This window comes from Muscardinus avellanarius (assembly GCF_963383645.1).
Source record: "Muscardinus avellanarius genome assembly, chromosome: 1".
Taxonomy (NCBI): Eukaryota; Metazoa; Chordata; class Mammalia; order Rodentia; family Gliridae; genus Muscardinus; species Muscardinus avellanarius.
This window is the reverse complement of record NC_137786.1, coordinates 185,686,453-185,699,399: the sequence shown is the minus strand read 5'-3', so window position 1 is coordinate 185,699,399 and position 12,947 is coordinate 185,686,453. Positions and strand designations below refer to the sequence as shown.

General features: G+C 38.7%; 1 protein-coding gene across 7 annotated transcripts in view; it reads left to right on the top strand.

Annotated features, from left to right (window-relative positions):
* Positions 1–12,947, top strand: part of SBF2 (SET binding factor 2) — a gene marked incomplete at both ends in the record, with an annotated part of 354,199 nt that overhangs the window by 63,175 nt on the left and 278,077 nt on the right. For all 7 annotated transcript variants that reach the window (XM_080718166.1, XM_080718165.1, XM_080718163.1 and 4 more), the window contains one exon: positions 7,667–7,752. In XM_080718166.1, the coding sequence (XP_080574292.1) occupies positions 7,667–7,752 (86 nt within the window). The remainder of the gene's footprint in view (positions 1–7,666; positions 7,753–12,947) is intronic.

Sequence of the window (12,947 nt, the reverse complement as noted above, 5' to 3'; positions counted from 1 at the left end):
TCTGATTTCAAATCTTATAGAGCTACAATAATTGAAATAGTGTAGTACTGCTATAAAGGCAGATATAAGCCAGGCGTCGTGGCACACGCTTGTAATCCCAGCATTCGGGAGGCTGAGACCAGAGGATTGCGGTTCTTGGACAGCCTCAGCTACTTAGTGAGACCCTCCGCAACTCAGTGAGACCTGGTTTCAAAATAAAGAATAAAAAATAGGGCAGGGGGTGTAGCTCAGAGGTCGAATGCCCCTGGGTTCCACCCCCAGACCCGCAAATAAATAAATAAATAAATAAATAAATAAATAAATAAAGGCAGATATATAAACCAGTGGAGTAAAATAAAAAGCCTAGAAATAAATTCTTCGTTTATGGTCAAGTTATTTTTGACAAAGTTTCCAAGAACATTTGGTGAAGGAAATAGTAATCTTTTCACTAAATAGTTAAAAGATAATAATTACATGAAAAAATAATAAGATTGGACCCTTACCTAACACTATATACAAATATTAACTCAAACTAGATAAAAGACTTAAATGTAAATCTTAAGACTATAAACTTTAAGAAGAAAACCTGGTCATAACACTTCAAAACATTGAAATTGGCAGTGATTTCTTGGATATGATTTCAATGGCACAGGCAACAAAAGAATAAACAAACTTCCTAAAAATAAAAAAAAATTGTACAATGTAAACAGAGTTAAAAGTTACTGATAGAATGGGACAAAATATTTCCAAATGCTATATCTGAAGGTATATTAATATTCCAACTAGAAATCCTAAAAATTAGCAACAATAAAAGCAAACAATACAATTTAGAAATACAATTTAGAAATAGGTAAAAGACTGAAATAATGAATCTCCATAGGTTTTAACCTATAAACGCATGAATATATTCTTCTTTGCTTAGTTGTCTGCTGGATGGAAAATCTTGTTTCTCTGGTCCTGGTGTGTGTTACCGATTTCTTCTTTGTAGTTAATCTCTTTGAGTATTTTCTCTAGCGCTGGTTTTGAAGACATAAATTCCTTCAGTTGATGTTTGTCATGGAAGCTTCTTACTTCCCCATCTAATTTGATAGTTTTGCCTCGTAGGAAATTTTTGGCTGGAAGTTGTTTTCTTTCAGAGTTTGGAATATGTTACTCCACGCCCCTCTGGCTCTCATGACTTGGTTGGGGAAGTCTGGAGTGATTTTAATTGGTTTGCCTCTGAATGTCACTTGGCCTTTTGTTTTTGTTGCCTTTAAGATTCTCTGCTTGGCTTCCACATTGGTCATTTTGACAATTATGTGGCGTGGGGATCCTCTTCTCTGATCCTGTCTAAAGGGAGTTCTATATGTTTCCTGGACCTGTGTATTGACCTCTTGCTCTGTTTAGAAAATTTTCTGCTATTATTTCTTTGAAGATATTATTGATCCCTTTGCTTTCACCTTCTTTTCCCTCCTCTATTCTTATTCTTAGGTTAGCTCTGTTAAAATGGGCCCGTATTTCTTCAATGTCAGATTCCTGCTGTCTGATTTTTTTTTCTAAGTTATAAATTATGCATTCGTTTTTGGAGTGATCATCTTCTAGGAGCAAGATTCTGTTCTCCATGTGGTCTAATCGATTGTTTATACTTTGAATTGAGGCCTTTACTTCAATGATTGAATCCTTTATCTCTTTTTGACTCTCTCTGAATTCTTTTCCAAAGTCCTCTATTATTTCTACAGTTATTTTCCTGATTTGATCTTCTAGAGATCTCTGAATTTCTGTGTTATCAGGTTCTGATGTTGTGGGGTTGTGGGCATTCATTGCTCTATTGTTGTTCCTCTTTCCCATGATTTCAGAATTTTGTGTCTTCCCTGGGTCACTACGACTTCACTTAGGGTGCTCTGTATCTCGAATCTGTTGTAATCTCAGCCGCCACTATTCCTTTACTGGGTTGTATCTCAAAGTCTCATACCCAGGAAGTTAATTGAGGCTGCGCGAGACTGTGGGGGTGCCAGGCTGGGCATTTTCCCACCTCCGTTCTTTGTTTACCTTTCCTCTCTAGAGCCTGGTGCTGTGAGGGAAGATGGTGCCAGCTTGTTCAGCCGCCACATTGCAGGCTTGATTTCTGGTCTCTGGTTGTTCTTCTAGTCTTTTTTTTTTTTCTCTGTCCCTTGTGTTTACATTTTTTTATTTCTCTGCTGATGGTGTTTTCTGGCTATGAATAGCGCTGATTTTGTGGCAACAGAGATTGAGTTTTAGCAGGGCTAGTAAACGCTGCTTTTCTCAGTCACCATCTTCCCGGAAGTCGTGGCTGTACCATTTTATGTTCCCACTTCTAGTGTAGAAGGGTTCCAATTTCACCTCAACCTCAATGATAACTTTTTATTTTCTAGGTGTTTTTTGTTTGTGGTAGTATTAGTCCTAGTATTTGTAAGACGGTACCTCACTGTGTGTGTGTGTGTGTGTGTGTGTGTGTGTGTGTGTGTGTCCCCAGTACTGGGGATGGAACCCATCCATCTCAGAGGCATCTCAGCTCAGAGGTATTCTACCTTTGAGCTACACCCCCAGCCCTATTTTTTAGTCTTTATTTTGAAGCAGGGTCTCACTGAGTTGCAAAGGGCCTCATTAAATAGCTGAGGTTGTCTGTGAACTGCGATCCTCCTATCTCAGCCTTCCAAATGCTGGAATTACAAGTGTGCATCACCACACCTGGCTCTCACTGTGGTTTTGATTTGCATTTCCTTGTTAATTAGTCATGTTGAACATCTTTGCATGTGCTTATTGGCTGTATGTCTTTGAAAAAATGTCTATTCATGTCCTTTGTTCATTTTTAAAATGGTTATTGTTATTTTTAGTTGTAGGAGGGTTTTTTTTTTTTTTTTGGTGTGTGGTACTGGGGATGGAACCCAGGAGCATTCTACCTCCTAGCTGCACCCCTAACCCCATTTTTTATTCTTTCTTTTCTTTTCTTTCTTTTTTTCTTTTTTTTTGGTGGTACTGAGGGTGGAACCCAGAGGCTTTCTACCTCCGGGCTATACTCCCAGACCTATTTTATATTTTATTTGGAAACAGGGTCTCACTAAGTTGCTGAGAGCCTCACTAAGTAGCTGAGGCTTGCTTCGAACCTGCACGATTCTCCTGTCTCAGCCTCCCAAGCGCGGGGATTACAAGCGTGCGCCACCACGCCCGGCTTTTATTCTTTATTTTCAAACAGGGTCTCACTGAGTTGCAAAGGGCCTCACTAAGTAGTAGGTGAGGCTGTCCATGAACCGCGATCCTCCTGTTTCAGTCTCCCAAATACTGGGATTACAAGTGTACACCACCACACCCGGCTTGTAGGAGTTCTTTGTATATTCTGAATACTAAGCTCTTATCAAAGATATGGTTTATCTGATATATAAGTCCCATATGTATGTTTACATATATATATTAGTATGATATATAGTTTATTCTTCCTGTCCAAGGACAAATAAATCTATGTCTAGTCGTTTTTCCTTGGTAGAGATGACGGGATAGGAACCAAGAGATGGGCAAATAGGGTTTAGATATCTTAAAGGAAAATAGATTGGCATTCCTAATGATGTATTATGTTAAATTGTCTGTTCATTAGCTTATAAATTACATCAAAGGTCAATCATAAATAAAAGCTACTATTCCTATTTAAAGGATTCTCTAATATCCTTCAGTACTAATGGCACTAGAGACTTCTGCCTTTGCCTCTAAATAATAATTTAGTCTATTACTTATTTATTTGAAATGCATTAGCAAGTAGGAAAATCTGTACTTAAATTCTCCACATTTCTTTTTTGATATGTGTGTGGTACTGAACATTGAATACAGGGATTTTCTACCTTCAAGCCACACCCCAGCCCTTTTAATTTTTTTATTATGAATCAGTCTCTTTGAGTTGTTGAGGCTGGCTTTAAACCTGTGATCCTCTTATCTCAGCCTCCTAAGTACTGGGATTATAGGATACACCATTGTGCCAGGTTATTCTTGAATGTCTGGGCAACATTAAATGTTAGTTGAATATAGGCTTTGCTAAGTGTACAAATTATCTACAAAACAAAGTTACTGTGAGAAGAGGTCAGCATGCACTTTTAGACAACCATGAGTCACTTCTTAAGTCATAAAAGAGTGGTTTTAATATTTTTCTATCGGATACTCATTTACTATTTCATTTTGGCTCTCAAAGGTTTACATTTATCATTGGATTTAAAAGATGTTGCTATCATATTAAAATAGAAATAAATAGCTCTGTTCTAAGTTTGGAATTTCTTAGTTTTCCTACTCCCAATTTCATTAGACTCATGACCTGATTTGTAAAGAAGAGTATTGTTTCATCCCTGACAAGTTAGCCTGATCTGTCTCAAAATAAAAAATACAAAATGGGCTGGGGATGTGCTTAGTGATAAAGTGTCTCTGAGTTCAACCCAGGAAGGAAGGGAGAGATGGAGAGAGGGAAGGAAATGGAGGATGAAATGGATAGTCCACAATGTTAGCATTAATTGTTTCTATGTGTGAGAATATAGATGATTTCTCTTCCTCCTCCTGGGTTAAACCCAGAGGTATTCTACGTCCCAGTTTCACCTCCAGCCCTATTTTATTTTTTGAAACAGGGTCTTACTATGCTGCTGATGGTAGCCTTAAACCTTTGCTTCTCCTGTCATAGCCTCCCAAATACTGATATTACTGGTGCCCAGCTGCCTTCTTTGGAAAAAAAAAAAAAAAAATATATATATATATATGTGTGTGTGTGTGTGTGTGGGGGGGGGTACTGGGGTTCCTGGAAGCCCTTCTACCTCTGGGCTATACTCCCAGACCTATTTTTATATTTTTGTTTGGAAACAGGGTCTTCTAAGCCAGCAAGGCTGGCTTTGAACCTGCTCTATCTTTCTGTCTCCACCTCCCAAGCATGGGGATTATAAGCGTGCGCCATCACACCCGGCCTTTTTTTTTTTAAACAGGGTCTTGCAAGGTTGCTGAGGCTGGCCTTAAACCTATGATCCTTCTGTCTCAGCCAAGTATGGGGATTACAGGCATGTGACACTAACACCCAGCTGCCCGCCCCCTTAAAATTTGTTTGTTTGTTTTGGGTTTTGAAACAGGGTCTTGCTAGACTGCTAAAGCGAGTCTTGAACCTGTGATGTTCCTGACTCTACCTCCCAAGTACTGGGATTCTAGGTGTGTGCCACCATACCTGGCTGTGATTTCTTTTTTATATTTTTATGTATTTAAATTTTTAATATTCTCTTAAAATTAGTAAAGATTAAAAGGACAATGTGTGTGTGTGTGTGTGTGTGTGTGTGTGTGTGTGTGTGTGTAAGTGTAACTGGGGGCTGAACTCAGGGGCACATACTTCTGACCTACACCCACAGCCCTATTTTTTCTTAATTTTGAAAAGGGTCAGAGGGCCTCACTAAGTAGCTGAGGCTGGCCTTGAACCTGTGATCCTCTTGTCTTAGCCTCCTAAGTACTGGGATTACACATGTGTGCCCTCATGTCTGGCTTATGATAAATACTTTTTGAGCCTGAAGTACATTAGATTTGAATTCCAGAATTGAATAAACAGTAAGTAGATACATGGTTAAGTATAATAGGATAAGTAATATTAAACTCTATTTAAAAAGGCAGAGGTATAAACCTAAAACAATTTTTATTAATATTAATGAATTTATTTTTATTAAAATAAAAATTTGACTCAGTAGGGACTATATGCTAAGCATTCAATATAGTATATATTTGGGATGCCAAGATGGCTACTGAAAGAGAATGAGCTTGCCTTAATTTCTTCTGGAAAGTTTTCTTTTCTGCAGTCTTTTTTGCTAAGTTATCCTTACCAGGATGCACTGACGTTCTCAGTTCATTATCAGTTCATATTACCACTCATCAACCTTATTTCAGAAGGAGTGATGCTTAAGGTAAATTTTGAAGGATGAGTGCCAGTGATAAACCACTTTTAGTTGGTTGACTCTAGGCCCCTGCCTCCTGCCCATTTAGGGTGCTCATCTACTGAACTACATATTTTTATTTTGTGATAGAGTACCCTTAAGTTGCTGAGGCTGGCCTGGGACTTGTGATCCTTCCTCCTCAGCCTCCCAAGTAGCTGGATTACAGGTGTGCACTACTGAACCGGGCTTAACTGAGTCCTAGTGAAACCCTTCATTCTTGCATAATTAGGGTTAGATACGTTACTGTATGAGAGCAGTTACTAATTTTAATTGAGAATACTTTTATTTATTTTTTCAAATAGATTTTGGTACAACCTCATTTTAGAGCACAGTTCTAAGTTGGTCTATAAAGTGAATTTAATATCCATTTATTTTGAAAAGGTAAAAATTTGGCCATAAGGTGATTACATTGTGGATGAGGAACAAGAGAGGAGCTGAATTCTTGGGGACGAGGTTCAGAGATGACAGAGGATGACTTTTCACAACTGCACATTAACAAATGGGATCAATTAAGGCTTCCATGAGTTAGAGTACACAGAATGTTGTGCCTTCATCTCAGAGTGAGCTGGAGCAGGGAGGAGAGTATGTGAGCCATAAAGCCCCTTAAGAAGTCCAGCTGAGGGCTGGGTGCAGCTGTGCTGGAGTGCTTTCCTAACATGGTGTTGTGGGGCCCGGGGTTTCATCTCTAGTACCACAACCAAAAAGCAAAAACAAAAGAAACAAAACAAAAGAGAGAGATGGAAGTATAGTTAAAAGCAATTTAGATCTAACATGTACTTCTATCCCCAATATACTCACAGATTATATCCCCAGAGTTTAATTGTAAGTTGATCTATTCTTTGATGGTACAGACTAATTTTATAAAAACAGTGATAGAGACTTGTGGTTTTCAACCAAGGGAACATTTGGCAGTATCTGGAAACATTCTTTGTTGTAACCCCGTGGTCGTGGTCGTGGTCGTGGTGGGGTTTGCTGTTAGCATCCAGTGAGTTGACCCTGGGGATGTTGTTAAACATACTACTACGGCCAAGACAACACTCCCCCTCCCCTTTACACACCAAAGAATTATTCAGCCCTAAATGTCAATAGTGCTTATGTTGAGAAACTGCCTAGACAATGGTCAGATTCCCAGGTCACCCTAAAAACTAACAGTACTTATAAACCATAATTGAAGATTAGTGCTAACAGTCCATTTCAGTTGTCATTTAAAATTTGTCTCCATAGAAAAGCTCTTCTTAAGCCTCAGTTTGGGATACAGAAGTTACTTTCTTTTTTGGGGCACAGAGGGCCATTACTCCCTTGATGTGATAGAGACCTAGATTTCAATGCTTCTCTTTTTCTTAGCTTTTTATGTCAATATTTTGACAGTCTATAGGTTGGAGATTGCCTGCTATGTCAGTATTTTGTTTAGAAGATGAAGACTTTTATATCTTTAAAAATTTTTTAAATGTTTAATTGGCATATCAATTTATTCAAATATTTACTTAGAAATAGGTGCTAGTATAGTGAGTCGTCAGATTTTTTTAAACCTACTTTAAAGTTACTGGAGACTGAACCAAGGGCCTTTCATGGGCTCACTCCACCACCGAGCTACATCCGAAGCCTTTTTTAGTTTTTACATTTTGTGATAGAGTCATGATAAGTCACCCAGGCTGTCCTCAAACTTCCAGTCCTGTTGCTTCAGCCTCCAGAGTAGCTGGATTACACGCATGTACTATGACACCCAGGCAACTAATTCTTTTCCATTTTATTAATAGGGTCAGGAGAAGGTCTGGGGAAGATAATCCAGAGATTTCCTCAGAAGGACTGGGATGATACACCTTTTCCACAGGGGATTGAATTGGTAAGTTAATGTTGTATTATTATAATTTTATAATGATATTTTTTGTTTATATTTATTTTTATATAATGTTATATTTCTTGTTGAACAATTTGGTGATTTAACTGCAAAATTTTACCAGAAATAATTTTCTTCCCGTTAGATCCCCAAGTACAGGTGTAACCCCCTTTGAATATATTGATTGTGGAACACTTGTCATGCTATTTTTTTGACATTTAAGTTTGTCCTTTAATATTACAGATGAAATTGATGATATTTATGTACTCAGGAACAAAAAATTTTTTCTGGTTGTTTAGTAAATATCTATCTTAGCCTAAATAGGTTAAGGAATTACTAAACAAATATTATATTTTTATTCAGAATTTTTAGACTATTGTTTTAGTAACCACAAAACAAAAAACAGACTAAAAAAAAAAGAAATGAAATGTTTGTCTAATGGTGACTAGCCATGGTTTGAATTTGGTATTGAAATAAAAAATCTTAATTATTTTCTTTTTAGCTGCAAGGCCTCTTATAACCTAGCCATGTAAAGGAGGCCCACAGAAAGGGTAAATCTTGAATTTTTGGCATTAAAAAATGAGGCAGGAATGTGAGGACCAAAGAAAAGTGGCTTTTTGGAGAGGCTCTTGCATTCCTTTCTCTCCTCTCCTACCTGCCTTCACATATCAGTAATTGGCCTTACAGTGTGAATAACCAGGCATTTGTACTATAAAAGCTTTTAAACCTGTTTCAGCCATCCCTTTTTTGGGGGGGGATATTGGGGTTCCTGGAAACCCTTCTACCTCCGGGCTACACTCCCAGACCTATTTTTAATATTTTTATTTGGAAACAGGGTCTCTTAAGCCAGTGAGGCTGGCTTTGAACCTGCAAGATTCTCCTGTCTCTGCCTCCCAAGAGCGGGGATTACCTGCGTGCGCCACCACTCCAGGCAGCCAGAATTTTAGTGCTAGGAACCTGTTAGAATGCTTTGTTAATTCCTTTATATTCAAGTTTGGAGGGCTATAAAACAACATCAATTTGATAAATTGAGTGATGAGCACCTTCATAAATTTCAAGAACAATAGTAATTATGGGGACAAGCAGATCATGAATTGGTATAGCCCTTTAGCTAGGACTGAGAAGGATACTTTTGAGTTTTGAAATGTAAGGGAATAGATGCTTATAAAGTTTTTCTTGTAGCAAGGGAGAAACATAATTTGATTTTGCTACTTAGTAAATGGACTTTTTTTCTTCATATGACAGATACTGTGGTGTTCAAGTGCTGTTAGTGTTAATCCAGCTAATGGGTGGAGTTGTGTATGGCTTGGTCAATGGAATGGAGAAGCCAGAGGGAGATGGGACCTCTCCTCACCAAAGAGCTTCCTAGGTGACTGCCTGGGTGATTGTTAACACAGCGCGTCAAACCTTTGGGGGCTAGCTTACTATTTATTTATTTATTTATTTATTTATTTATTTATTTATTTATTTATGTATTTGGTGGTACTGGGGGTGGAACCCAGAGGCTTTCTACCTCCAGGCTATACTCCCAGACCTTTTTTTAAAATTTTTTATTTGGAAACAGGGTCTCACTAAGTTGCTGAGAGCCTCACTAAGTAGCTAAGGCTGGCTTCGAACCTGTGCGATCCTCCTGGCTCAGCCTACCAAGCGCGGGGATTACAAGCGTGCGCCACCACGCCTGGCATGCTAGCTTACTATTTAAAGAATGTTTGAGCTCTTGGGATATGTTGAAAATCTTACTCCTTAAAAATTTTCCATAATTGATAGCAATTCTCATTCTTTAATGTCTGCTGTGCTTTGTCAAGTACAAAATAAATTTGTTTATCTTAAATCTATCAAAGCCCATTTTACTTTTCATTTTGAGACAGGATCTCGCTAAGTTGCGGAGGCTGACCTTAACCTTGTGATCCTCTTGTCTCAGCTTCCCAAGTACTGGGATTACAGACCTGTGCCATTGTAGTAGCTACAGAGCCTTTTTTTTTTTGGTTTGGGGATGGAACCCAGGGGCATTCGACATCCAAGCTATACCCCCTACCCTATTTTTTTATTCTTTATTTTGAACCAGGGTCTCACTGAGTTGCAAAGTGCCTCACTAAGTAGCTGAGCTGTCCACAAACCACAATCCTCTGGTCTCAGCCTCTAGAATGCTGGGATTACAAGTGTGTGCCACCATGCCCGGCTCAGAGGCCATTTTAAAACAAAATACATCACAGTTAATTTTTTGTTATCTTTTAAATTATTTATTGCATTGTGCTATTTTTGCATGTATTAGAGATATACAATGCTTCTGTGCATAAACAACAGTAACTTGAATAGAACTGATATACTTTGTTATCTTGAGTAACTCCTACAACTTCAAGACCAAGGATAGATACAGTCTTAATTTATCTAGTTCAGTTCCTAAATGTTTTTGTTGGTTTCATGGTAGTAGCAACCCTTTTCTGATGATGTATATAGGAACAAAATATATCCTTCCCAAGGTAGAAAGACTTTTCATGTAGAACATTAAGGTTAACATCTAAGAGTTGTATGGCACTGATAGACTGTGATGAATTCATGTAAACTAGATAATTGGTAGTAGTATACCCGTTTACAAATGAGGAAACTGAATCTTAGGAAATTTAATTAATTTCACCAAGGTCTAACAGCTGGGATGCAGCAGTTAGTTTTATTTATTTATTTATTTATTTATTTATTTATTTATTTATTTATTTATTTATTTATTGCGGTACTGGGGATGGAACCCAGGGGCATTCTACCCCTGAGATACATTTTGAAACATGGTCTCACTGAGTTTCAAAGGCCTCACTAAGTAGCTGAGGCTGTCCATGAACCGTGATCCCTGATCCTCCTATCTCAGCCTCCCAAATGCAGGGATTACAAGTATGTGCCACCATGCCTGGCAACAGTTAGTATTTAAACCCAGGTCTTGCTGGGCGTGGTGGCGCACGCTTGTAATCCCCACGCTTGGGGGAAGAGACAGGAGGATGGCGCAGGTTTGAAGCCAGCTGCGCTGGCTTAAGAGACCCTGTTTCCAAATAAAAAGTATATAAAAAAAATAGGTCTGGGAGTGTAGCCCGTAGGTAGAAGGGCTTCCAGGAACCCCAGTACCACCCCCCCAAAAAAAATAATAAAAATAAAATTAAAAAAACCCAGGTCTTTGGACTCTTGGTTTTGGCCAAGAAGTGAAAGGATCCTGGGAGTGATACTTTAATTATGTTAGCATTTTTATTTTAGTGTAAATGTAGGATCTGAAAAGAGAGTTCTGTGGTTTGAAAGAACTGAGGGAGCCTCCGGGTGTGGTGGTGCACGCTTGTAATCCCAGCATTTGGGAAGCTGAGACAGGTGCATCCCAGGTTCACGGCCAGCCTCAGCTCCTTAGTGAGGCCTTTGCAACTAAGTGAGACCCCGTTTCAAGATAAAGAATTAAAAATAGGTCTGGGGGTATAGCTTGGAGGTAGAATGCCCCCTGGGTTCCATCCCCAGTACTGCAAAACAAAACAAAAACAATACCGAGGGTAGAAAATGTTATATTAGTTAGGTTTTCATTGCTATAATGACATACCTGACATAGGCTACTTATGAAGAAAAAGAAGTTTCTTTAGCTCACAGCTTTGGAGGTTCAAAGTCCAAGCAGTGTAGCACAGGCTCTGTGGCACGTTGCTGTCTTTTGGCTGCCTCATCTCATAGCACACACAGCAATGGCGGGAGTGTTTGTGCAGGAAAGCAAGTGATTACGGCTTGCAGAGAGAATGAGAGGGGCAAGGCTTACCTTTCACAACAGCCTTCTCATGAGAACTGTGAAGGGAAGGGGTTAAACTATAACTACCCCAGGCTTTCAGTGATCTAAGGACCTCCCATCACGATCCACCTCTTTTTCCTTCCTCTATTCCTCTCCTTTTCCATTTCTCCTTCCTTTCCTTCCTTGGGATTGAACTTAGGGGCATTCTACCTCCAAGGTACATCCAAGCCCTTTTTATTTTTAGAATGAAACAGGGTCTAAGTTGCCGAGTCTGTCCTCAAGTCTGTGATCTTCCCGGCCCGGCCTGCCAAGTACTGGGATTATAGGCATGCGCCACCACTCTAAGCTCATGGCTCATTACCTCCCAATATCACTACCTAGTACACCAAACCTTTATTCACAGTGAACCCTTTGGGGACACCCAAATTATATCCAGACAATAGCACTGTTTTATTGAATAGAGACTAACTTTACTTATTTTATCTGAAGACAAATATGGGTTCAGAGGATAACGTATATTGAAATTATTTTGCATTGCCACATTTTCTCCCCAAGCAGTACTTTTTTTTTGTGTGTGTGTGGTACTAAGGGTGGAACCCAGGGGCTTTTCTACCTTCAGGTTATACCCCTAGACCTATTATTTTATACTTATTTGGAAACAGGGTCTCACTAAGTTGCTGAGAGCCTCATTAAGTAGCTGAGGCTGGCTTCGAACCTGTGCGATCCTCCTGTCTTAGACTCCCAAGCACTGGAATTACAAGTGTGCGCCACCATGCCCAGCATCAAGCAGTGCATTTTTGATGCACTTATTTTTTTTTTTTTTGTGGTACTAGGGTTCCTGGAAACCCTTCTACCTCCAGGTTATACTCCCAGACCCATTTTTATACTTTTTTATTTGGAAACAGGATCTCTTAAGTCAGCACGGCTGGCTTTGAACCTGCGTGATCCTCCTGTCTCCGCCTCCCAAGCATGGGGATTATAAGCGTGCGCCACCACGCCCAGCAATGCACTTTAATTCTAAGTGGAAGATTAAATGTTCAATCTGAGGACTAAACTTTACAATTTTTGAAAAAGGATTTTTAGGTACTTATTCACTAATAAGTTGAAACTCAGGTTTAATTTAGAGGATGCTGAAATTCTTTCAATTTTTTACATAGAGAAATTACTTTTTTCATCTTTAGAAATGGTAAACTTTAATTTGGATATATTTTAAAAATAAAAATATGAAAATAAGCTTAACCAAATGTAATGACTGCTTTTCCAATTCTGGGATATTTTTGTCTTTTTCTTGTGCTTTTTAGGCATACACAGAAACCACAGACAGTCATATAAATAAAGTTGCAGCTAATTTTAGTGACTGTATTTCAAAGAAAATTAAAGAATTGTTTTCCGGAGGCATTCTATGGCTAACAATCTATTTATGATTGTGGGAACAAAATGTTTTCATTGGCTAGGTCTT